The 25630-nt window shown below is 38.5% G+C and overlaps 1 protein-coding gene across 1 annotated transcript; it reads left to right on the plus strand.

The window, feature by feature from the left end:
• Positions 1-493: 493 nt before the first annotated feature.
• LOC134326324 (zinc finger protein ZFP2-like) lies at positions 494-25353 on the plus strand. Its single transcript, XM_063008470.1, has 3 exons — positions 494-536; positions 2393-2586; positions 24396-25353. Exons 1-3 carry the CDS (start codon positions 494-496, stop codon positions 25275-25277), a joined length of 1119 nt encoding a protein of 372 aa, XP_062864540.1. The 3' UTR covers positions 25278-25353.
• The last annotated feature ends 277 nt before the right edge of the window (positions 25354-25630 follow it).

Raw genomic sequence — 25630 nt, forward strand, 5'->3', positions numbered from 1 at the left:
TGTGTGAATGTGCTGGTGTTGTTAGAGAGAATAATGCACAAAAATACTTTCCACACTTTTAACAGTGATGTAGTTTGTCTGTGTGAGTTTGCTGATGTCGTTTCAGATTACTTTCATAAGCAAAAAACTTTTTACACTCTGAGCAGTTATACGGCTTCTCTCCTGTGTGAATACGCTGATGTACTTAAAGAGCATTACTGTACGGAAAACTCTTCCCACACACTAAGCAGTGACACGGTTTCTCTCCTGTGTAAATACGCTGGTGTTGTTGGAGTTTACTTTTACTAACAAAGGAGTTTAGCTACCACTAATTTGCCTATAGATAAACACAAAGAACAAAGACTCATGATATGGTAATTACAACTGTATAATAAAAACATTATAAATACTAGTATATATATACTATATATGTAGATATATACATGTGTGAATAATGAAATATAGAGTCCAGTGCTGGGGGAAAAGGGTAGGGGAGATCTTGAGTTATTGTAAGATGGGGGGAGGGGTGGGGGCACTGGCTCATCAGTGTGAGGACAGTCTGTGTATCAGTCTGCTATTGTTATGCAGTCTGAAATCATCTAAAGACTAGAACGTTGGAGTGTAGACCTAGAAGTGTTAAAGTAAGAGGCTATTCATTTATAAAAACTTAGCATTCATAAAATGAAGAATTTTTGCAAACACCATAAAGACCAGGGTAAAATTCTTCCACTTGAAAGTAAAAGTTGTTCTGTGTTTATTAAAGTAGATTAAACTTGAATAATGAACAAAAACAGATTCAGATCTGAGGTTGGTACATTACACCACATTACATTTGATGATTAATGATCATATTCATACCATCATGTACATTTGATAATTGAAGTAGAACAGCTCTAGTGGATATTGGTAGAAAAAGAAAACTATTAAAGAAAAAAAATGACACAGCTTTTTCTGTACATGCAGTAGTGGAGTATCATTTTATTTTCTACTGTGAATGCGCTGGTGTTTTTCAAGACGACTTCAGTCACAAAAACCTGTGACAAAAACTTCTGTGTGACCGTACTGGTGTCTATTAAAAATGCTGCTTCCAGTAAAACTTCATCTGCACTATAAGCAGCAATATGGGTCATCCTTTTATGTGAATGCGCTGGTGTGGTGTACTTAAATACAGTAGAAACTAATTCACACAAATATACATACAGCATTTTACATGACTTAGATTCTTATCATAAAAGTTTTATCTAAGTTCATGTCATTTCACGTTACAGAATAGCCTTTCAATTCCTTGTTTGTGTTTAGGATTAAATGTAAATAACTTCTCTGCTGAGATAAATAGGTGTAGTTTAACTTCACCCATCATGCTTTGTGGCTCCATCTACTTCATTTGCACACGTTCCATAGTTAATGAGCTAGTACTTCACACAAGGTTGGCTGATGATTGACCAATGCAGAGTTTTGAACTCGTCTTGGGTCTTTGTCCTCAGCTCTATTTAAGGACTAAACTCTAGACCTGTAGCTGAGTCACTTGGTAAGAAGGATCTTCTGCACGTTCTTCATTAGAAACGACCTGCTGGAGACACCAGCTTTGTTAAAGTGGCTGCCAGGATTCTAACAGGAAGGTAAAGGGTTTTCTTGTTTGTTTCTTTTACATTTATGTTGCATTTGTTGTTTTTATTTTATGATGTTATTTAATATTATTAGGTTAATATATTCAGACTGTTTAAAATAGCTTTATGATCATAATTGTGGTGTTTTATGAAGCCTTTTTTACTCCCAGCACAGCAAAGATTTACACTTGTGAGCTAATTATTAGTCCTGTCATGAACTGGATTAGATTTGCTTGGTGCAGGACTGATGTTGAGAAAGTCAGATCTTTTATATCTTTATTTATATCAAGTTATTTATAGTTATTTCATTATTAATATCTGCTGTATTTATAAGTATTTTATCCTGATGTTCTTTGAATTCAGATTCTCACTTAGACGTGAAGTGAATTTAATGTTTTCATCACTAGGTGAAGAGTTTAATATTATTGTGGTATTAATGTAGTAAAAGTAATTCTAATGAATTGACTTGTTTTTTTGTTTCTGTTGCTTTCCAAGGAAACAGTTTCTACAGTCTTATCAAAGCATAATCATGAAGAACTTTCATCACTGCTCAGAGTGTGGGAAGAGTTTTACTACACAGAGTAATCTCCAATGACACCAGCGCATTCACACAGGAGAGAAGCCATATCACTGCTCAGAGTGTGGAAGCAGTTTTTCTCAACAGAATACGCTCCAAAAACACCAGCGCATTCACACAGGAGAGAAGCCATATCACTGCTTAGAGTGTGGAAAGAGTTTTACTACGCAGAGTCATCTCAAACAACACCAGCATATTCATACAGGAGAGAAACCATATCACTGCTCAGAGTGTGGAAACAGTTTTGCTGAATTTAGTACCCTTCTAAAACACCAGCGTATTCACACAGGAGAGAAACCGTATAACTGCACTGAGTGTGGAAAGAGTTTTATTCAAAGTAGTGACCTTAAAGTACACCAGCGTGTTCACACTGGAGAGAAGCCGTATCACTGCTTAGAGTGTGGAAAGAGTTTTGCTATACAGGTTAACCTCCAAAAACGCCAGCGTATTCACACAGGAGAGAAACCGTATCACCGCACTGAGTGTGGAAAGATTTTTGCTCATGAAAATAATCTCAAACGGCATCAGCGTATTCACATAGAGAAACTACATCACTGTTAACAGTGTGTGAAGTATTTTATTGCACATTATGTTATCCAAACAACACCAGCGCATTTACACAGGAGAGAGGTTGTATCACTTGTCTGAAAAGAACCTTAGTAAAAGGAATATCCTTTAAGTACACCACACCAGCGCATTCACATAAGAGGATGACTCATATTGCTGCTTATAGTGCAGATGAAGTTTTACTGGAAGCAGCATTTTTAATAGACACCAGTACGGTCACACAGAAGTTACGTTTTTGTGACTGAAGTCGTGTTTCATTTTTCACTAATATCCACTAGAACTGTTCTACTTCAATTATCAAATGTACATGATGGTATGAATATGATCATTAATCATCAAATGTAATGTGGTGTAATGTACCAACCTCAGATCTGAATCTGTTTTTGACCCAGTGGCGAAACCTACAGCAGGTTGTTGTCGCTGAACCGCTGGATGTCTAAATGGTGCTCAGAAAACTGCATTGATTTTGTAGATAACTGGTCCACCTTTGAGGGAAGGCCTGGTCTTTTGAAGCGGGATGGTGTCCACCCCACGTGGGAGGGTGCTGCTCGCATTTCTTGCAGCATAGGTGACAGGCTTTACCACCGCGTTAGTGTAGCGGCAGATAGTGTTAAATGACTATCCAGAGCCAAGACCAGGCAGCAGACTAACAGGCCTAACCGACTGTCTGCGAGTCGCCATCGGACGTCACCCGGAATCCTTAGGTCACAAACCATTGAGACTGTGTCTGTTTACCGTGGCAGGTGTAAGCCAAAACAAAATCAAAAAGTATGTCATAATAACTTAATTAAAATTAATCTAAATGAGCATCATGAAAACCCTAGTAAAGTTAAACTAAAGTTAGGACTTCTAAACATCAGGTCACTTGCATGCAAAACAGTAATTGTAAATGAAATAATTACAGATAATTGTCTTAGTGCCCTGTGTTTAACCGAGACCTGGGCTAGACCTGATGAGTATCTAGGTTTAAATGAAGCATCTCCTCCGGGTTACAGTTATGAACATAAGCCACGTCTTAGCGGTCGTGGTGGAGGAATAGCCGCAATTTATGATAAAGACATAGGTCTTACTGTAAAATCATCTCCCATAACAAACTCGTTTGAAGTTCTTATCTCTGACATAACCAATAAATGTTCATCTGATAAAAATAGTATGTTTAAGCTGGTTACTGTTTATCGACCCCCTGGTCCTTACTCAGAATTTCTTAACGAATTTGCCGATTTTCTTTCTAAATTAGTTTTATCAACTAAGAAAGCTTTAATTGTTGGTGACTTTAATATTCATTATGAGGATAAGTGTAATCCACTCAAAATTGCGTTTGACTCTATTTTAGAATCCTTAGGCATCACCCAAAATGTAACAGGACCCACTCACCGCTGTAAACATACCTTAGATTTAATACTTACTTATGGTATAAACATAGACAACCTGGAAATTATACCACAGAATGACTTAATCTCTGATCACTCTCTACTAATTTATGAAGTGTCCCTGTCCAATAATATACAGCAACCAAATCGTTTTAAATGTAAGCGCACTATTACATCTGCAACTGCAGCAGCGTTCATAAACTGCCTACCAGAATTACCAAATATATCAGCATCAGAACCTAAAGAACTAGATCAGGCAACTCAAAACCTAGAGACCGTACTGCGCACAACCTTAGATAACGTAGCCCCACTCAAAACTAAACTGATTAGGGAGAAAAAACTTGCTCCTTGGTACAATGACCACACATGCGCACTTAAACAAGCAGCACGAAAATTAGAACGCAAGTGGCGTCACACTACACTAGAAGTGTATAAGATTGCTTGGAAAGATGCTCTAACTGAGTATAAACATGCACTTATAAAAGCTAAATCTTTATATTATTCATCCCTAATAGAGAAAAATAAAAACAATCCCAGATTCCTTTTTGAGACAGTGTCCAAATTAACTAAAAACGTTAATGAAACTGAATCTAATATACCGCCTGACTGTACCAGCGATGATTTTTTAAAATTCTTTAATGACAAGATAGAAAAAATACGACTTCAGAGTCAGATTGTGTCACTTGCCAATGTTAAGTATGGACTCACTCCGAGCAGCATTGGTGATAACAGTGGTGATAATAGTAACGAGTTAATCCAACTAAATTCCTTTAATCCAATCTCCCAAAATGAACTAACTGTGTTGATTAAATCATCGAAGTCATCATCGTGTATACTCGATCCTGTTCCAACTCGTTTACTTAAAGATTTACTCCCAGCTATTGTAGAGCCCCTGCTTACATTAATCAATGCATCCCTTAGCCTTGGATATGTACCTAAATTGTTTAAAAGTGCTGTTATTAAACCCCTGATTAAAAAACCTAATCTTGATCCACATGTACTAGCTAATTATAGGCCAATTTCAAACCTTCCTTTTGTCTCAAAGATATTAGAAAAAGTCGTTTCCAAACAGTTATGTTCTTATTTGAATGAAAATTGTATTCATGAAAAATTTCAATCAGGATTTAGACCCAACCATAGTACCGAAACCGCATTAATTAGAGTAGTTAACGAGTTGTTAATGTCTTCTGATAATGGATGTGTCTCTTTTCTTGTTCTATTAGATCTTAGTGCAGCGTTTGATACGGTCGATCATAACATTTTACTGGAGAGGCTAGAAAATACAGTAGGTGTTAACGGACTCGCACTCTCTTGGTTTAAATCATATCTGACTGACCGCTCTCAATTCGTTTATGTAAATAATAAATGCTCGGAAACTACAAAAGTAAAGTGTGGTGTTCCACAGGGGTCGGTACTGGGACCGCTATTATTTACACTCTATATGCTTCCACTAGGTGAAATTATTCATAAACATGGCATAAACTTTCACTGCTATGCAGATGACACACAGCTGTATATATCAGCCAAACCAAATGATACTGACACAATCAGTAAGATAGAAGATTGTGTAAACGACATAAAAAACTGGATGTCGTGTAATTTTCTTTTACTTAATTCAGATAAAACAGAGGTTTTACTTGTTGGCTCTAAAGCTGCAAGAGACAAATTGTCTAACCTGGTGCTAAACTTAAACACGTTCTCTGTTACTCCCAGCCCAGATGTAAAAAACTTAGGTGTCACAATAGATTCAGATCTCTCATTTGATACACACGTTAATAATATTACTAGAGTTGCTTTCTATCATTTGCGTAACATTTCTAAAATAAGAAATATACTATCTGTTAATGACGCCGAAAAACTGATCCATGCGTTTATAACTTCTCGGTTAGATTATTGTAATGCTCTTCTAACTGGATGCTCTGGTAGATCCTTAAACAAACTCCAGTTAGTTCAAAATGCAGCAGCTCGAGTGCTAACTAGAACTAAAAAATTTGACCATATTACTCCTGTTCTATCATCTCTACACTGGCTGCCAGTTAAATTTCGCATTGATTACAAAATACTTTTACTAACTTATAAAGCGCTACATGGTCTGGCTCCACAGTATCTGAGTGAACTTATTAATCACTACAGCCCAGCGCGTCCACTTCGTTCACAAGATGCAGGGTTACTTATAGTTCCTAAAATTAAAAAGATCACGGCTGGTGGAAGAGCGTTTTCCTACAAAGCTCCACAACTCTGGAATAATCTTCCTGCCACTATTCGGGATTCGGACACAGTCTCAATGTTTAAGTCTAGACTGAAAACATATTTATTTTCTCAGGCTTTTGATTAGTATAGACAAAGGCGCAGAGCTTGGGGGTTCTTGGTCATAGAAACTTGTGGTGATCAGGGATGTTGGGTTGCTGTCGTTCTGCCTCTCTTGTCCGATCACTCAGGTTTGGTGACGGTGGGGAGATGGGCGCTGATGTCCTGTGAAAGCCTTCATGACCTAGTTACCTGCTCGCTCTCCCTTTTAGTTATGCTGTAATAATTAGGGCTGCCGGAGTCTAAAACTCTCTGTAAAACTGTTTGTCAACCAGCATTGTACATTATTGACTACATTCTCTGTTGTTTTACCCCGAGGGCATTCTGATGGAAACCTGTTCACCCGCCGAGGTTAAGGATTGAAGTCGAGACTGCCGGGACAACGATGCTTCTCCTGTCAGATGTGACGGGTCTGGAGTAATTGCAACGACAAGAAATCACTACAGACTTTATTGAAGACTAGAGCGGATAACAACTCTATTATTATTTAATTGTTTATTTATCTATTTATTACCAGTTATGACTTTTAGATCATTTAATTCTGTGTTTGTATGATTTGTGTAAATCGTGTATTTATTGAAAGTATCCTCCAGGCCACCCAAGAAGGATGGGCCCTGCTGAGTCTGGTTCCTCTCAAGGTTTCTTCCTGTAATTTTCAGGGAGTTTTTCCTTGCCACAGTCGCCCTCGGCTTGCTCAACAGGGGTTTTTGTATCTGTTGGTCCTGGATTTTGTAAAGTTGCTTTGAGACAATGTATATTGTAAAAAGCGCTATATAAATAAAGTTGACTTGACTTGACTGTACACCCTATACTACACACACACTAACATACAGATACTCTACACCCTATACTACACACACACTAACATACAGATACTGTACACCCTATACTACACACACACATTAACACAGGGATACTGTACATCCTATAATACACACACACTAACAGACAGATAATACACACCCTATACTACATACACACACTAACACATAGATACTGTACACCCTATACTACACACACACACACACACACACACTAACACACAGATACTTTACACCCTATACTACACACACACACAATTTGGAACCTGAAACTCGTTGTTGTGCTCATGGACACCCTTACTGGTCTGCATCTATGCAGCCCCAACACACAACAAAATGTGATGCTCTGTGTATTCTGACACCTTTCTATCAGAACCATCATGAACTTCTTCAGCAGTCTGATCTACAGCAGCCCGTCTGTTAGATCGGACCACACGTGCATCAATGAGCCTTGGCCGCTCATGACCGCCGGTTTACCGCTGTTGCTTACTTGGAGCACTTTTGATAGATACTGACCACTGCAGACTGGGACACACCCCACAAGAGCTGCAGTGTTGGAGATGCTCTGACCCAGTCGTCTAGCCATCACAATCTGGCCCTCGTCAAACTCACTTAAATTCTCATTCTTGTTCATTATTCCTGCTTCTAAATCAGAAAAAAATTGGCACAGTATGGAAAATGCAAATAAAAATATAGTGTTCCTTACATTGACTTTGACTTTTATTTGATTGCAGACAGGATTAACCCGAGATTTTTCATGTTTAATCTGATCAACATCATATCATTTGTTAATAATTAATTTCTGCATTTTAGGCCTGCAATACATTCCAAAAAAGTTGGGACGGGGGCAATTGAGGGCTAGTAATGAGGTGAAAAAACTAAATAATTATGTGATTTTAAACAGGTGATTGTAATCATGGTTTGGAACAAAAGCAACATCCAGGAAAGGCTGAGAGTCTCTGATGAGTAAAGATGATCAAAAGATCTCCAGTTTGTCATCAAATGTGTGAGAAAATGATTGAAATTTTTAAAAACAGTGAACCTCAAACCTCCCTCTAAAGTGCAGAATATCATTAAATGATTCAAGGATAAAGGCCTTTGCATAAAGGCCAAAGGTGCAAGCTTAACTTGAACGCTCGTGATCTTCCATCCCTGAGACGGCGCTGCATCAAGAACCTCCACTCAACAATAGCTGATTAAACCAGCGACTTGTTTCTGCCTCATGTTGAAAGCATCCTGACTGAATGGTCTATAGAGCAGGAGGACATTCTTATTTAAAAGTTTAGGTTTGACCAGATTGTGTACATTGTTTTTTATACAATACTGACTGAGGCTTCGCCCAAATTTATGTGACTCTGTGTTTGCTCTGTCAACATGGCACAACAATGTAATTCTTTCTTTTACTCAGAGAATTCATAATGTAGAGTTCATGTTACATATGTAGTAGACCCAAAGTACATTTGACCTGGTCATTTTAAACCATTAAAATTAAAATGATCATCATTTTTTAAATGACCTAAAAATAATTGACATATAAAATACCAAGATGCTAATGCTGAATCAATTTGCAGCAATCAACACCAATGTAAGTTTAATAATACTTTATGAAAAATACATTCGTTCATGAAGTGTAAACAATTACCAATTTAACGTATACTATTCTAGATAGCTTTTATTAGCTATAAAAGGACAGTAAATATATGAATAACTGACTAATGTGCATATGAAAATATTCTTTGCTTTTAATAGCCTTTTTAAAAGTGGTCTCAGACATGCTGTTTGAAGAAATTGGTCCTGAAATCTCTTATGCTGGTGACCTAGACTATGTGCCACTGGGCCAAGATGGAATTGAGGGTGTGTCTGTGAATCTATCTCATCTAGATGATGATGACTTCTTTGATGACACAGAAGACTCAATCTAATAAATTGAGTAAAATGTGTCTTTCTGGAGCTAGCATCCCCCACTCAGGGCAGAACAAGAAGCTAAAACATCCTGTGGAGCTGCCCAGGACCTGCATTTGGTTCAACAACGGTTTCACCAAAATATATACTAATCAGCAACATCATTGAGGAAGTTCTGAAAAGCAACAGCAGCAAAAGGAAAAGAGTAAAGAAGTATTGTCAAAGAAGAATGTGTGGCTTTTATTGGTTTGACACAGGTGCTGGAAGCTTTTATCCACACACACCCACCTTCACTCCAAACCTCCTGTTACACACTGACCCAGCGGCTTTTTCTTCATCAAAGCTATAATGAGACAAAGATCAGCTGATACTTTCATTCTTACTACTGTACAGTAAAACACATTCAACTGACTTTTAAAGTGAAGTTCAACATGTGGTACAGACATCGTCGCCATAGTTTCTTATAAATGTGCTTTATGAGAACTCACTTACTTAGTTTGGCATTACTAAAACGTTTAAAACGTGTAATTTGCAGACGGTCCCTTACAAAGAGGAATATTCATTAAATATCCTAATCTAAACCCAAATCTATCAGAAGCTAAATGAAGAGTTGAATGATATGTAGTGAACTCACCTGTCCCCTGACTCTGAAGCCTCTGCTCTCTGTGGTTGGGTCTGATATGGAGCTCGCATCACCTGGCTGATGATTCGGATATAAAGCTTCACCGCATTTCTTCCTCCGCGGCCACGTTTAGACTCCTGTCGGGCTGTCCACATTAAATCCACATTTCTGACGTGGATGTGGCAGCGGTGGAAAAGTTTAAAATGTTGTTAACAGGCCGGTGGCTCCATTGATTCACTCTCGGTCCACTATCCTCTCCTATCAGTAATAATGAGGAAGGCTGGACATGTCTGTGAAATCCCGCGTCTTCTACCAGTCAGGTACTGAGAATTTAATATTACTTCCGTTTCAATCAAACTCGTTTCCGTTTCAATCAAACTCTCTCACACATACAATTATTCTTATTCACATGCACCATCATTCTGTCTTGAATTCACTATCATTCTGTTCCATAAACATGATTATTTGCATTCACATACACTATTTATTACGCTTACCAATGCTATTATTCTGTTTTACATATAATAATATTCTCTTACACATATAGTAGATTTTGTTTTGTTTTGTATGAGAGTATGATAGTGTGTGTGAGAGAGTATGATAGTGTGTGTGAGAGAGTATGATGGTGTGTGTGAGAGAGTATGATGGTGTGTGTGAGAGAGTATGATAGTGTGTGTGAGAGAGTATGATAGTGTGTGTGAGAGAGTATGATGGTGTGTGTGTGAGAGAGTATGATGGTGTGTGTGAGAGAGTATGATGGTGTGTGTGTGAGAGAGTATGATGGTGTGTGTGTGAGAGAGTATGATGGTGTGTGTGAGAGAGTTGTGAGAGTATGATAGTGTGTGTGAGAGAGTATGATAGTGTGTGTGAGAGAGTATGATGGTGTGTGTGAGAGAGTATGATAGTGTGTGTGAGAGAGTATGATAGTGTGTGTGAGAGAGTATGATGGTGTGTGTGAGAGAGTATGATGGTGTGTGTGAGAGAGTATGATGGTGTTTGTGAGAGAGTATGATAGTGTGTGTGAGAGAATTCATCTCAGAATTATGGCCTACACGGCCTCTCATACACACGCACGCACACACACACACACACACACACACACACGCGCACGCACGCACACACACACACACACACACACATATATATACCGTAACTAAGTATGTATGTATATGTGTGTGTATATACAGTATATATACAGTGTATCACAAAAGTGAGTACACCCCTCACATTTCTGCAAATATTTCATTATATCTTTTCATGGGACAACACTATAGACATGAAACTTGGATATAACTTAGAGTAGTCAGTGTACAACTTGTATAGCAGTGTAGATTTACTGTCTTCTGAAAATAACTCAACACACAGCTAGGGCTGTCGCGGTGAAAGAATTTCCCCTTGCGGTGTTCAGCCTGTCTCAATATCGCGGTATGCGGTTATATCGCCATTTTTGTTTTATTTTTGAAAATTACTTAATTTATCTGGATTTTAGAGCTATATAAACAAGCTTTATTGTTAGGCTATGATTCGGTATATTATTGCTTTATAATGACAAAGATGAGACGGCTTTAAGACCAATGAAATGCGTGTTTATTGTTAAATACATAACAGAGCAGGGATGCGCGTCTTTTCTCTATTAAAAAAAGGTTTAAATAAGCTTCTAGCCTAGGATAGATATACACTGTGAAACAAAAAAAAGTGTTTAGGCTAAATATTTTAAATGCACATCTAATCAAAATATGGTAAAAAAATAGAATAAAGAATAAAGTCTGTAAGAGTTTAAACCTGCGTTATCATGCGCGCTAGAAGAACCAACATGTTCACCTGATGTGGTTTAGAGAGGATCTGAGTGGGGTAGTGATGTTCCCCTCGGCACTAAAACCCTCTCTGATGGTGCTCGTTGCATTAATACACTGTAGATGTACTGTACCTGCATGCGACTTTACAGATCAGAGAAAGTCTAGCCTGGTTATCGCGCCACTATTAACCATCTATTTAGTAGGTATCATTAATATAACAATATATACTACATTTCAAGTTATTATTCGTTTCAATACATTTTTATTCAACGAAAAAATGCATTTAAATAATTCCAGCAAGCCAGCAAGAGAGAATCTGCAGGCTGCAATGCCATATTAACCGTCATTAAGTGTTTTAGTACGCCAAGGCTGTTTAAATGTCGTTTAAATTACAAGTATTTATTGAGTGTGAACTTAATTTAATCATTAATAAACTTAAATATAATTCCTGTTGCGATCGTTTACATTTTAAAACACAAAGCCTGACACTCAGCAGCAACGCATGAGAACAGGTTGCGGGAAAATGTCGCTCTTAGCTCATTTTCATTATGAATTTATTTAACATTTATTACGCACGAATGTAAGCGTATAAAACAAGATGGACCCTGCAACAATAAAAAAAAGAGAAGAAAGAAGGAAAAAACGTGAATATCGCGGTGTTGCGGTTGCATGGCATGCCCTGTGGTTGGCTGGTCTACACCGCGATATTTCAAAATTGCAGTTAGCGCGACAGCCCTACACACAGCCATTAATGTCTAAATAGCTGACAACATAAGTGAGTACACCCCACAGTGAACATGTCCAAATTGTGCCCAAATGTGTCGTTGTCCCTCCCTGGTGTCATGTGTCAAGGTCCCAGGTGTAAATGGGGAGCAGGGCTGTTAAATTTGGTGTTTTGGGTACAATTCTCTCATACTGGCCACTGGATATTCAACATGGCACCTCATGGCAAAGAACTCTCTGAGGATGTGAGAAATAGAATTGTTGCTCTCCACAAAGATGGCCTGGGCTATAAGAAGATTGCTAACACCCTGAAACTGAGCTACAGCATGGTGGCCAAGGTCATACAGCGGTTTTCCAGGACAGGTTCCACTCGGAACAGGCTTCGCCAGGGTCGACCAAAGAAGTCGAGTCCACGTGTTCGGCGTCATATCCAGAGTTTGGCTTTAAAAAATAGACACATGAGTGCTGCCAGCATTGCTGCAGAGGTTGAAGACGTGGGAGGTCAGCCTGTCAGTGCTCAGACCATACGCCGCACACTGCATCAACTCGGTCTGCATGGTCGTCATCCCAGAAGGAAGCTGACGCACAAGAAAGCCAGCAAACAGTTTGCTGAAAACAAGCAGTCCAAGAACATGGATTACTGGAATGCCCTGTGGTCTGACGAGACCAAGATAAACTTGTTTGGCTCAGATGGTGTCCAGCATGTGTGCGGCGCCCTGGTGAGAAGTACCAAGACAACTGTATCTTGCCTACAGTCAAGCATGGTGGTGGTAGCATCATGGTCTTGGGCTGCATGAGTGTTGCTGGCACTGGGGAGCTGCAGTTCATTGAGGGAAACATGAATTCCAACATGTACTGTGACATTCTGAAACAGAGCATGATCCCCTCTCTTCGATAACGACCCCAAACACAACCTCCAAGATGACAACTGCCTTGCTGAGGAAGCTGAAGGTAAAGGTGATGGACTAAACCCAATTGAGCACCTGTGGTGCATCCTCAAGTGGAAGGTGGAGGAGTTCAAGGTGTCTAACATCCACCAGCTCCGTGATGTCATCATGGAGGAGTGGAAGAGGATTCCAGTAGCAACCTGTGCAGCTCTGGTGAATTCCATGCCCAGGAGGGTTAAGGCAGTGCTGGATAATAATGGTGGTCACACAAAATATTGACACTTTGGGCACAATTTAGACATGTTCACTGTGGGGTGTACTCACTTATGTTGCCAGCCATTTAGACATTAATGGCTGTGTGTTGAGTTATTTTCAGAAGACAGTAAATCTACACTGCTATACAAGTTGTACACTGACTACTCTAAGTTATATCCAAGTTTTATTTCTATAGTGTTGTCCCATGAAAAGATATAATAAAATATTTGCAGAAATGTGAGGGGTGTAGTCACTTTTGTGATACACTGTATCTATCTATCTATTAATCATCAAATGTAATGTGGTGTAATGTACCAACCTCAGATCTGAATCTGTTTTTGTACTTTATTCAAGTTTAATCTACTTTAATAAACACAGAACAACTTTTACTTTCAAGTGGAAGAATTTTACCCTGGTCTTTATGGTGTTTGCAAGAATTCTTCATATTATGACTGCTAAGTTTTCATAAATGAATAGCCACTTACTTTAACACTTCTAGGTCTACACTCCAAAATTCTAGTGTTTAGATGATTTCCACTTAGCAAATAATGAACCGTCCTCCACCAGAATGTACATGAGAAGGTGTGAATGGAGGGCTGTGGACTGAACAGTGTTGCATTGTTCTATCATCATGAGTCTTTGTTCTTTGTGTTTATCTATAGACCAGATTAGTGGTAGCTAAACTCCTTTGTTAAAAGAAATACTCATATTTACATTTAATTATCCCACCATCTTCTAGTGCATAAATCTCAGTTCATATAAATCCTAATACAGACTGCACTGACATGTTTTAAACTTACATTTTAAAATAAATAAATACTATTGTGGTAGTTCAGGTGTTTTCTTATCATGAAGGTGACCAACTGACCAAGACTAATTGAGGGGTCAGGAGACAAGTGTTTCTTTATTGATGAATAACTATTGAATCCAATGTCAGCAAATGTGTCCATGGTTGTTAAATGGTACTAAACTCACGTTCCATGTATTTGTATGTAGGCTTGAGCTGGAGTGACAATAGAAAGTGGATGTAAAGGACTGGGTGGGTAATAATTCAAAATAGTTCTTCATGTAACCTGAAATTCTATTCATAAATCATAACAGAATAAAAAGACTAAATCGTTAATAAAGAAGATTGGAGAGGAGAAGAAAACAGGAGAGAAAAGAACAGAAAAGAGAGGAAGTGAAATTCAGAGCTTTTAGTATTTAAAGTGTTACTATTAAATTTACCTATTAAATAAAATTACTAAGGTTTGGATGCCCACTACAACTTTAAGCATACCATAAAAAAGGGTTTAAATGTGCACAAAAATTAGCAGTATAGATAGAGTGAGTGACCCATCTTTTTTAAAGTCCAGAAGAAAAAAATAGATCTAAAGCAAATCCAGCACCAAATTTCAACCTCAAAAAGGCTTCATAAATCCCTCTTCTAGCAAAGCTCAATAAGAAACAAGAATGGTGGAATCCAGATGATTTGTTGTGGTGTTTTTGTACTAAATGCAGGTGAAAGAGGATCAGCAGCAGCAGCTGAGCGGTGTGTGTGGTTCTCTGTGTGTTTTGTCACTGTTTCAGGATCTTTTATTTGAAAAGCTGTGTGTAGAACAGAGAAAGTAAAAGACGACTGTTAGAATTTTAAAACCTGTTAGGATTTTGGGACAGATTTCACCCTGTTTTGTGTGTTCTTAATCGCACATCTAATGTCTGTAGGCCTCATGATGGACATGACATTCTGCACGTACACAGAAAACATTAGCATAAGAAAGCAGAAGATGGAACTGCACAAACAAGAGATGAAAGCTGTTTGGGCTCAAGTAGGGTGACGACCTCCCTTTCTGAGGTCAGCAATCGGCCTGGGTGTTAAACAACAATCTAAACAAAGCATGCAAAATAGGAAGTCTATGCAAAGCTAAGCCTTGGTTAGAGTAAACTAGTTTTAACTGGTTCTGCAGAACCTAAAGAGACGAAGATTTTAAGTTGGGGCACTCTGCTATAAAAAGGAAATTCAGCACAGAGGCGAGGAAGTTCCTCCTTGGCTGGCGGCATAACACAGGCAGAGAGAAACTTGCAGGCGAGCGCTCAACTGCAGAGCTCAGAGACTCCTTCAATCTTTTCTAATTGCTAATTCTGAGGTTACTGGTCCTCATTCAATAAAAGATTTCATCGTAACAAAATGGTAGCAGAGGATGGTCGAATGAGGACAGTCTGAAGCCATCCAAGGTTGAGGACGTCTTTGGCTGATCCCGTGTGGGGCAGAACCAAGAGTCTGACAGATTTTTCTACACTCACTCAGCGCGAAAAGGTAAGAACGGACCCATTGTGTCTATATTTAGTTGCATTATTATTTAGTGAAGTGAGTGTGGAGCATCAGACAGATTCTGTAAGTGTTTCTAATGCAATTCCAAAATTGTTCATAGGCTGAAAAAAAAGGAGTCTCTGAGTTGTTATATGTGTTTCTGAAATATTCAGAAGTACATAGGGGTCATTTTAGGGTCCGTGCTGCTTAGGCTGTTAACGAGGTCAGCCGAGGCTGTTAACGAGGTCAGCCAGGTACTAGTACTGATTGTGTAAGGACTCTTTTGGGGTATAATCAAGACTTGTACGCCGGCAAGACAAGTAACTTGATTTTTGGGTGCACAGTGAGTAAGGGGCAAAGGCTCACAGAAGGTGAAGAAGGTGGGGCCCCGTGGGTTCCTCACGGCGCTAGGAACTGGACAATTCAATTTGAAATCGGGGTTACATCTGTGGAATTTTCCCAGTTTTCCGTTGCACGCAGGAAAACCCTGTACCTACCGGGTGGTAGGTTTTGGAGTTAGACGGTAAGGGATATAGGCTCACATACGGGGAAATAGGTGAGGTCCCGGGATTCCCAAGGTTGGTTTGTAAGGTCTGAAGTCAAGGGTACTGGCTCACATACGGAGAAAGAGGTGAGGCTCTGTTTCAGATGGTAAAGGATATAGGCTCACATACGGGGAAAAAGGTGAGGTCCTGTTTAGAAACACCTGTGGGTCGTTCTCCTGCGTCCTGAGAAAGGACACCCTAAATTGGTACTAAATTCCTAAGTTGTAAATTCTATATTCATGTACTTCTGAATTAAAGGTACCTTTTGTTTGTTTGTCTATTGCTTGGCTTATTCATCCATTTTTGGTTTGTTTGTCTGTTGAGGAAACAGTGCTTTGAGTAAATGTGGGAAGTTTGTGTGTGACGCAGTGTATATGTGAGAGTTTGAACGACTGTGCTTAACCAGCTGATGTGTTTTTGTGAAGTGATTTATTGTATTTTTATAGTGTATTTTGGTGAAAAGCGTATTTTAGTGTGGTGCCAATTGTGAATTATTGTTCAATATGTCAAAAAATTTGTCAAAAGCAGTAAAGTTGTTTGAACAATGGGAAATCCAGGTCATGACTCCCGCTAGAAAGGAAGGAGTTAGTGGAGTTTCAGACCAAAATGGTTGGCTTAACTAAAGTAAGCGTTAAAAAGAGTGAATGCTTGTCATTGAGTGAAGCATTTGTTTTTGTGAAACTGCTGGTTGTTCATTAAGTATTTGTGAATGGTGAACGAGTGCATGCATGTGTGTGAATGAAACTTTTTATGCTGTAAAAGTGCTGGCTTTGGCGCGACTTGGTTGCTGATTGTTGTTGATTGTATTTGAATAACACATTTTTGTTTGCATCAGTTACCATTTATTGTTTGTAATGTCTAAAATTCTATGAGCACTTTTATTTTATTATTAACTCCCAGAGTGAGACAGTGATATATTTAAGAATAATGAGATATTATTAGAGCATAAATAAACTAGATGTTTTTTTTTCATTAATGAAGTATAGTGTGAAATTATGGCGCGGACGACGTTTGTTGTAGATGAAGTGTGGACAAATAGATTGGTAGATGAAATATGGACAAATAAGTTGTATAAATCTTGTTGAATCATGTGAACATTCTGAATTCCTGTTTCTTAGCTTGTGTGTAGGAGAAAAGGTGGGGGCTGCCCAGAGTGTTAGAGAGCTGAGTTGGCTGACGTCAGAGGTGTTGCTTATGTGTATGTGTATATGAGAAAGAGAGAGAGAGAGAGAGAGAGAGAGACCCATAAGCCCACTTTGTAAAGAATTAGGATAAGTAAAACAATGAATTGTAAAGTTATATGTAGTGTGAGTGTAATATGCCATAAAATCTATATGTTTTCGGCTGCTTCTGGTGGTGGTTTGGTTTTTAGTTAAGTATGTGTTAAGTTGAGTTTTTGACACCACATAAATTGGAGAGGAGGTTTGAAGGATGAGGAGCAGATAGCAAATAGTTAAGGTAGTAGAGACAATTAAATGCATGTCATTAAGACTAGTAGTAGTCCAAGGATTAAAATGAATTGGAAAGGAGTTTAAGGTAATGACAATATAAATGAGTTAATTTAAGAAGAACATATGTGTGTTAATGAAGTGCCTAGCTGTTGTGTGTGTAAAAGGTAGCTACCACACCTGATTTACAAAAAAGGCTGCGTCCCAAATCGGCCAATGTATAAAGGTTGTAATGATCACTGGATTGTTTTGGGTTCTTGAGTGTTGGAACTGTTGTTGTGTGATGGTTGAACAGACATGGTGGATACTTTGATGATTGAGAATAAGCGAAATGTCTGATTTCTGTATTAGGTTGATCTATATCTCTCATGAGGAGAGGACAGTTGAGTTGTGTACAACTATGTAAAAAGGACATGATTGGTTGTGCCCAAAAAGGTCAACAGTGAATGATTGTTTGTTGGCAGCTCCAGTGAATGAGCAATGTGAAAATGACACAGTGAAACTATTATGTCCCCTAACAAAGATAAAAAGCAGCCTTTTAAAATTACAGTTAATAAAACATGAAGAAGTTAAATTCCTAGGTTAATTGATCTCTGTTAAAGGTAAAAGATTAGAAAATGGCAGAATAGAAGCCATTTGGGAAAAAAATCCCAAGTTAATCACAAAAAGGCAACTTATGTCTTTCTAAGGTATTTGATTTTATTGCAGAACTTTCATCCCTAAGTATGAAGTCCTCGAGGCTCCCTTAAGCGAAATTGCTGATGGGAAGGGTCTACAGGCCCACAGTGCACTTAGCTGGAACATTGAAGCGGACAAGGCCTTTAAAACAACGAAAAGAGCTCTGAAGACAACAACAACAACAATGGGAAAAATCCTGGATCCAAACAGACCATTCTCTCAGACAGTGAATGAATAAGGAGGATATATGACGTCAGTATTACTTCAGAGTCTTAGAGATAAACTAAGACCAATAAATTCTATTTTTGCTAAATTAGAGCTTATAGTAGCAGGCCCTGAATGTGTTTGACAGTTGTGCCAGCTGAATAAAAAAGTGGTAAATGATTCAATAGACTTACGTAAGTTAACAGAAATTTGACCTTGTTGGTACCAAACTATGTTTCTTAATTGCTGAAAAAAAAAAAAAAAAAAACTGATAACATGACGGCAGCCAGATGGCTGAGGTTTAACAATGTATTACTTAAAATGCCTAACATCAAAATGAAAATATATAAAGTATTTAATCCTAATAACATTCTTTCCACAGAAAATGAAGGTGAAACAAATGCTTGTTTTAATGTTGTTAATGAAGTTTGCTTTCCTAGACCAGATGTACAGGAAACTACAAAATCCAGATATGGAGCTGTTTGTTGATTAATCTTCATACAGAAGAAGAAGCTGTGTGGGGATGGGGGCCCGCATGATTGCTGTGCTGATGTTAACCAAGTTTGCTCCCATAGGCAAACCTATTTCAAATCCAGACTTGGAGTTGTTCGTGGACGGATCAGCCTCCAGGTGTTCAGACACAGGCCGTAATACGGTGGGTTATGCAGTGGTAGATTCACACTGAACCCTGAAATTCTACTTATTGACAAATCAACTTTCGGCCAAAGCGGCTGAGCTAATTGCTCTGACTGAGGCGTGTAAACTAGTGAAAGGTAAATTAGTTAACATTTACACTGACAGTCGGTGTACTCCATGATTTTGGTAATCTTTGGAAACATATAGGTTTTCTGACGTCCAATGAGAAGCCAATTAACCACCATGGCCTTATTTCTGAGCTAATGGATACTGTTCTGGTACCTAAATGAGTTTCTGTTACTAAATGTGCTGCACACATTCTTTTTATTTGACCTAATTTCTACAGGCAACAAGACCAAAGACGTAGCTGTAAAGTTGGCCAGTGCAGTTTCACTTCATGATTTTGCACACTAACACCAGATACACACTGACATTGAAAGAGCAGCCAGGCACAGACAAGCTAATCTGCTAAAATATGAGTTTGTCTACCATTCAGTTATCTTCTTCTGACAAGGACCATGAAACTTGGAAGTTAGCGGGATGCTATGTTTCTGACAGCATTTGGTATGGGCCTAAAAAAAAAAAAATATATATTTTGCCTTCCTTCACACACTTTGCTAGATTGACCAACGGCAAAGACCATGTGTCAAAAGGGGGGAGGGTGGATGCAATCCTTCATAACATCACATTGGTTCACAATAGGGTTTACAATTTTTGCACAAAATTTTGTGAACAATGAGTCATCTGCGCCACAAATAATGTAGGTCATGGACTTCCCAAATACAAGACGCAGGAGCCGTAGCTTAGGCCTTAATGAGTAAAATCAAAAGTGGGGTATTCCTGAACGAATAGGGTCCGACAATGGAACACCATTCATAAACAAAGCACTTCAATCCCTGTCAGAGTATATGGGATTTGACCTAAAACAACACTGTGTATACCATCCCTCCAGTGGAGGTGCAGTTGAGCGTGAAAATGGTACCCTGAAAAACAAATTGCCGAAATGTTGTGAGGAAACAGGTCTTGGATGGGTAAAAGTGGTTCCTTTAGTTCTGTGTATATGAAAACACGGGTCAGGACCAAAGCAAAATTGAGCCCATCTGAAATTCTATTTAAAAAAAAAAAAAAAAAATTATTATTATTTTGTATGTCTGTAAGTTCTGTTATTTTTGGAGACTAGCTCTGCTAATGAGACAAGTTCTGCTTTTGAAACTAGACAGTAGTTCCTGTTTTTGACAATGTAAAGAGTTTCTTCTGTTTTAACTTTTTATGAATAACAATTTGAGTTAGCTTTGAAATCTGCCCGGAGATAGAATGTTCTAGATATTGGCATATAAGGTAACGACTAAGGCTTCGGCCAACACCCTGAAGTGGGTATAAGTAGTGTGACTTTTCTTTGTCTCATTGCTCATTCTCTGATGGACTGTAGGTTGACTGTAGATGAGATGTGTCCTATTGCAATAAATAATGCGCAATAAACCTATTTGAATTAATCCAGGGGGGTCCCTGATGAGTTTAAGACAAGAGACCAAATTGCGGCCAGCTTTGATAGTTTGTTTTTCTGGTGGTCTACAATTAACAAAAATGTGGACTGGATGAACTATATTTATTATAATTAACAGCGATTCGTAAATTACACCAGAGATGCTGTAAGTGGCATACATGAGCAACTTGATAAGACTAGTCTAATGGCTTGGCAAAACAGAATAGCTCTTGATTTCTTATTGGCAGAAAAAGGAGGGGTTTGCAGAATGTTTGGGGAGCAATGTTGGGCCAAGGGAATGCCATGATATGGCAGCCCAAACCATCACTGATCCACCCCCATGCTTCACTCTGGGCATGCAACAGTCTGGGTGGTACGCTTCTTTGGGGCTTCTCCACACCGTAACTCTCCCGGATGTGGGGAAAACAGTAAAGGTGGACTCATCAGAGAACAATACATGTTTCACATTGTCCACAGCCCAAGATTTGCGCTCCTTGCACCATTGAAAATGACGTTTGGCATTGGCACGAGTGACCAAAGGTGCCAAACCTATAGCAGCCCGGCCGTGTATATTGACCCTGTGGAGCTCCCGACGGACAGTTCTGGTGGAAACAGGAGAGTTGAGGTGCACATTTAATTCTGCCGTGATTTGGGCAGCCGTGGTTTTATGTTTTTTGGATACAATCCGGGTTAGCACCCGAACATCCCTTTCGGACAGCTTCCTCTTGCGTCCACAGTTAATCCTGTTGGATGTGGTTTGTCCTTCTTGGTGGTATGCTGACATTACCCTGGATACCGTGGCTCTTGATACATCACAAAGACTTGCTGTCTTGGTCACAGATGCGCCAGCAAGACGTGCACCAACAATTTGTCCTCTTTTGAACTCTGGTATGTCACCCATAATGTTGTGTGCATTGCAATATTTTGAGCAAAACTGTGCTCTTACCCTGCTAATTGAACCTTCACACTCTGCTCTTACTGGTGCAATGTGCAATTAATGAAGATTGGCCACCAGACTGGTCCAATTTAGCCATGAAACCTCCCACACTAAAATGACAGGTGTTTCAGTTTCATTGTCCAACCCCTGTATGTATGTATGTATGAATACTATTTGAAAACTGTGGCACAAACTTTTGTTTGACCATGCTGGCTAGCAAGAGACAGAATCATAGATTAGTTGGGGGTGGGTTGAATAGTGTGTTATCTACAAGCATATGCATGACAAAAGAGGACTGATAGTGCTCTAATGGTTATGTAGAAGGAGGGGTTATGTCCTGAGGATCTCAGATTTTCAGTCAAGCTAGTGTTAAATAAAGCTGAGGACAAAGACCCAAGACGAGTTAAAAACTCTGCATTGGTCAATCATCAGACAACTATTCACACCTTCTTTTGTGAAGTACTAGCTCATTATCTATGGAACGTGTGCAAATGAACTAGATGGAGCCACAAAGCATGATGGGTGAAGTCAAACTACACCTATTTATCTCAGTAGAAAAGTTATTTACATTTAATCCTAAACACAAACAAGGAATTGAAAGGCTATTCTGTAAAGTGAAATGACATGAACTTAGATAAAGCTTTTATGATAAGAATCTAAGTCATGTAAAATGCTGTATGTATATTTGTGTGAATTAGTTTCTACTGTATATGAGGAACAATAAGAAAACTAGAAGAGGAAACACCCACCTATAGATTTATCTGTATTTATGGTGTAGAAATATTTACTGTGCACTTGTGTGTCTGTGAACTGTTTGATTTACTACTGTGGTCAAGCCTCCACTTCAAAATGCTCAATCAAATCAGCTCCCACATTGTTTGTGAAGATGTGTGTATACTAAACATTATGGTAAAAGCATCTGGCGGAACTATTTAGGATAGAATTTCAGGTTTTAAAATAAAAGGTTTGGTAATAACTGGACATTATGATTTTACTTTCAATTTAAAGTCAACTAAAACATAATCTAAGCTCATTTCCATTTTAATTGAGATTGTTATTAAATAGAATAATCTTGATTACATGAATTGTTATTGTTATTAAAAGGAATTATCTTGTTTCCACAGAACAATTCCACTTCATAATGATAGTACACAACATGTAGGTTAAAAATACATTCTAGAAATGTGACCGTTTAAAAGGCCTTTATTATAAAGTTTAAGGGTACCATAAAAATAGGGTTTAAATCAGGGGTGGGCAATTAAATTTTCCAAGGGGCCACATAAGCTACTTTCAAAATGTGTAACGGCTGTCTAAAAGCTTTCATTACAAAGCGTACAAAATGTTTTTAATGAGGATTTGCACTCACATACCTATGAACAAGGTCTGCTAGTTTTAGCATGTGAACGGCGGGTTTAGACAGACTTTGAGCTGGATATTTGTGCTGGACTTGGCATCCCTGGGTAGAGTTGAATTGTTTGGTGTTGGTTCCAGTTGCTGCTGGAGGTAAACAGACCAAGTACAAGTACAGTCTGTGTTCCTGTAGTTATGAACTGCTCTCATTCTCAGCAGTTTGAACAGGATTTGAACGGAAGGTAAAGCTCTTATTTTCAGGTTTTGTTTCCTTCACTTTATTAATCTTTATGTTTCCTCAGTGAGCTCGTATCACTGCTCAGAATGTAGAAAGTGCTTCAGTAAATCCAACAGTTCACATATTTCTACACCATAAATACAGATAAATCTATAGGTGGGTGTTTCCTCTTCTAGTTTTCTTATTGTTCCTCATATACAGTAGAAACTAATTCACACAAATATACATACAGCATTTTACATGACTTAGATTCTTATCATAAAAGCTTTATCTAAGTTCATGTCATTTCACTTTACAGAATAGCCTTTCAATTCCTTGTTTGTGTTTAGGATTAAATGTAAATGACTTTTCGTTTTGAACTCGTCTTGGGTCTTTGTCCTCAGCTCTATTTAAGGACTAAACTCTAGACCTGTAGCTGAGTCACTTGGTAAGAAGGATCTTCTGCAGGTTCTTCATTAGAAACGACCTGCTGGAGACACCAGCTTTGTTAAAGTGGCTGCCAGGATTCTAACAGGAAGGTAAAGGGTTTTCTTGTTTGTTTCTTTTACATTTATGTTGCATTTGTTGTTCTTTTTATTTTATTTTGTTATTTAATATTATCAGGTTAATATATTCAGACTGTTTAAAATAGCTTTATGCTCATAGTTGTGGTGATTTATGAAGCCTTTTTTACTCCCAGCACACCAAAGATTTACACTTGTGAGCTAATTATTAGTCCTGTCATGAACTGGATTAGATTTGCTTGGTGCAGGACTGATGTTGAGAAAGTCAGATCTCTTATATCTTTATTTATATCAAGTTATTTATAGTTATTTAGTTATTAATATCTGCAGTATTTATAAGTATTTTATCCTGATGTTCTTTGAATTCAGATTCTCACTTAGACGTGAAGTGAATTTAATGTTTTTATTACTAGGTGATGAGTTTAATATTATTGTGGTATTAATGTAGTAAAAGTAATTCTAATTAATCGACTCGTTTCTTTGTTTCTGTTGCTTTCCAAGGAAACAGTTTCTACAGTCTTATCAAAGCATAAACATGAAGAACTTTCATCACTGCTCAGAGTGTGGGAAGAGTTTTACTACGCAGAGTAATCTCCAACAACACCAGCGCATTCACACAGGAGAGAAGCCATGTCACTGCTCAGAGTGTGGGAAGAGTTTTACTACGCAGGGTAATCTCCAACGACACCAGCGCATTCATACAGGAGAGAAGCCATATCACTGCTCAGAGTGTGGGAAGAGTTTTACTACGCAGAGTCATCTCCAAGGACACCAGCGCATTCATACAGGAGAGAAGCCATATCACTGCTCAGAGTGTGGAAAGAATTTTACTATGCAGAGTCATCTCAAACAACACCAGCACATTCACACAGGAGAGAAACCATATTACTGCTTAGATTGTGGAAATAATTTTACTGTGCAGAGTAATCTCAAACTACACCAGCGTATTCACACAGGAGAGAAGCCATATCACTGCTCAGGGTGTGGAAACAGTTTTTCTTGTCGGAGTACGCTCCAAAAACACCAGCGCATTCACACAGGAGAGAAGCCATTTCAGTGTTCAGAGTGTGAAAAGAGTTTTACTCAAAGCAGTGACCTTAAAGTACACCAGCGTGTTCACACAGGAGAGAAGCCATATCACTGCTTAGAGTGTGGAAAAAGTTTTACTCAACGGAGTACACTCCAACAACACCAGCGTATTCACACAGGAGAGAAGCCGTATTACTGCTCAGAGTGTGGAAAGAGTTTTACTCAAAGTGGTGACCTTAAAGTACACCAGCGTGTTCACACTGGAGAGAAGCCATATCACTGCTCAGAGTGTGGAAAGAGTTTTGCTCAACATGTTAACCTAAAAAAACACCAACGTATTCACACAGGAGAGAAACCGTATCACTGCTCTGAGTGTGGAAAGAGTTTTGCTCAACAGGGTACCCTTCAAAACCACCAGCGTATTCACACAGGAGAGAAACCATATCACTGCACAGAGTGTGGAAAGAGTTTTACTCAAAGTAGTGCCCTTAAAGTACATCAGCGTATTCACTGTAAGTTGTGAGATTCTTTTTTACCATGGGTCAACTATGTAACTTTACTGCAGCTTGTATTTAAATGAAAGGTTTACATTGCTGTCTTCAGGATTTCCTCTTTAGTGATATTTAATGTTAATAGCTGTTCTGATCTAAAAGATGCTGCTGCCTTTGACCTTTAAAACTGAGAAGTGATTTGTGAGATAATTAAAATGAGTGAAATGTTTATTTTGTACTTTGGTTTTATATTATTTGTACAAACATTTGTTTTATGCAACTTTAAACCTGTAATAAAAGATGAACATTTTAAATGTATCTTTATTTGCTTTAACTAAGCTAAAGTTTTTAACAGGGAAAAAAATGACAGTTTGTGTAGCAGGGC

Source organism: Trichomycterus rosablanca, chromosome 14 (genome assembly GCF_030014385.1).
Source record: "Trichomycterus rosablanca isolate fTriRos1 chromosome 14, fTriRos1.hap1, whole genome shotgun sequence".
NCBI lineage: Eukaryota > Metazoa > Chordata > Actinopteri > Siluriformes > Trichomycteridae > Trichomycterus > Trichomycterus rosablanca.

Excerpts from the sequence above, each read along its gene's own strand:
- LOC134326324 (XM_063008470.1), top strand. The coding sequence starts at position 494 with ATGGGGGGAGGGGTGGGGGCACTGGCTCATCAGTGTGAGGACA. Across the intron at positions 537-2,392 it reads GGCTCATCAGTGTGAGGACA|AGTGTGGAAACAGTTTTGCT; the intron begins GTCTGTGTATCA and ends ATCACTGCTCAG. Across the intron at positions 2,587-24,395 it reads GAAAGAGTTTTGCTATACAG|GGTAATCTCCAACGACACCA; the intron begins GTTAACCTCCAA and ends TTTACTACGCAG.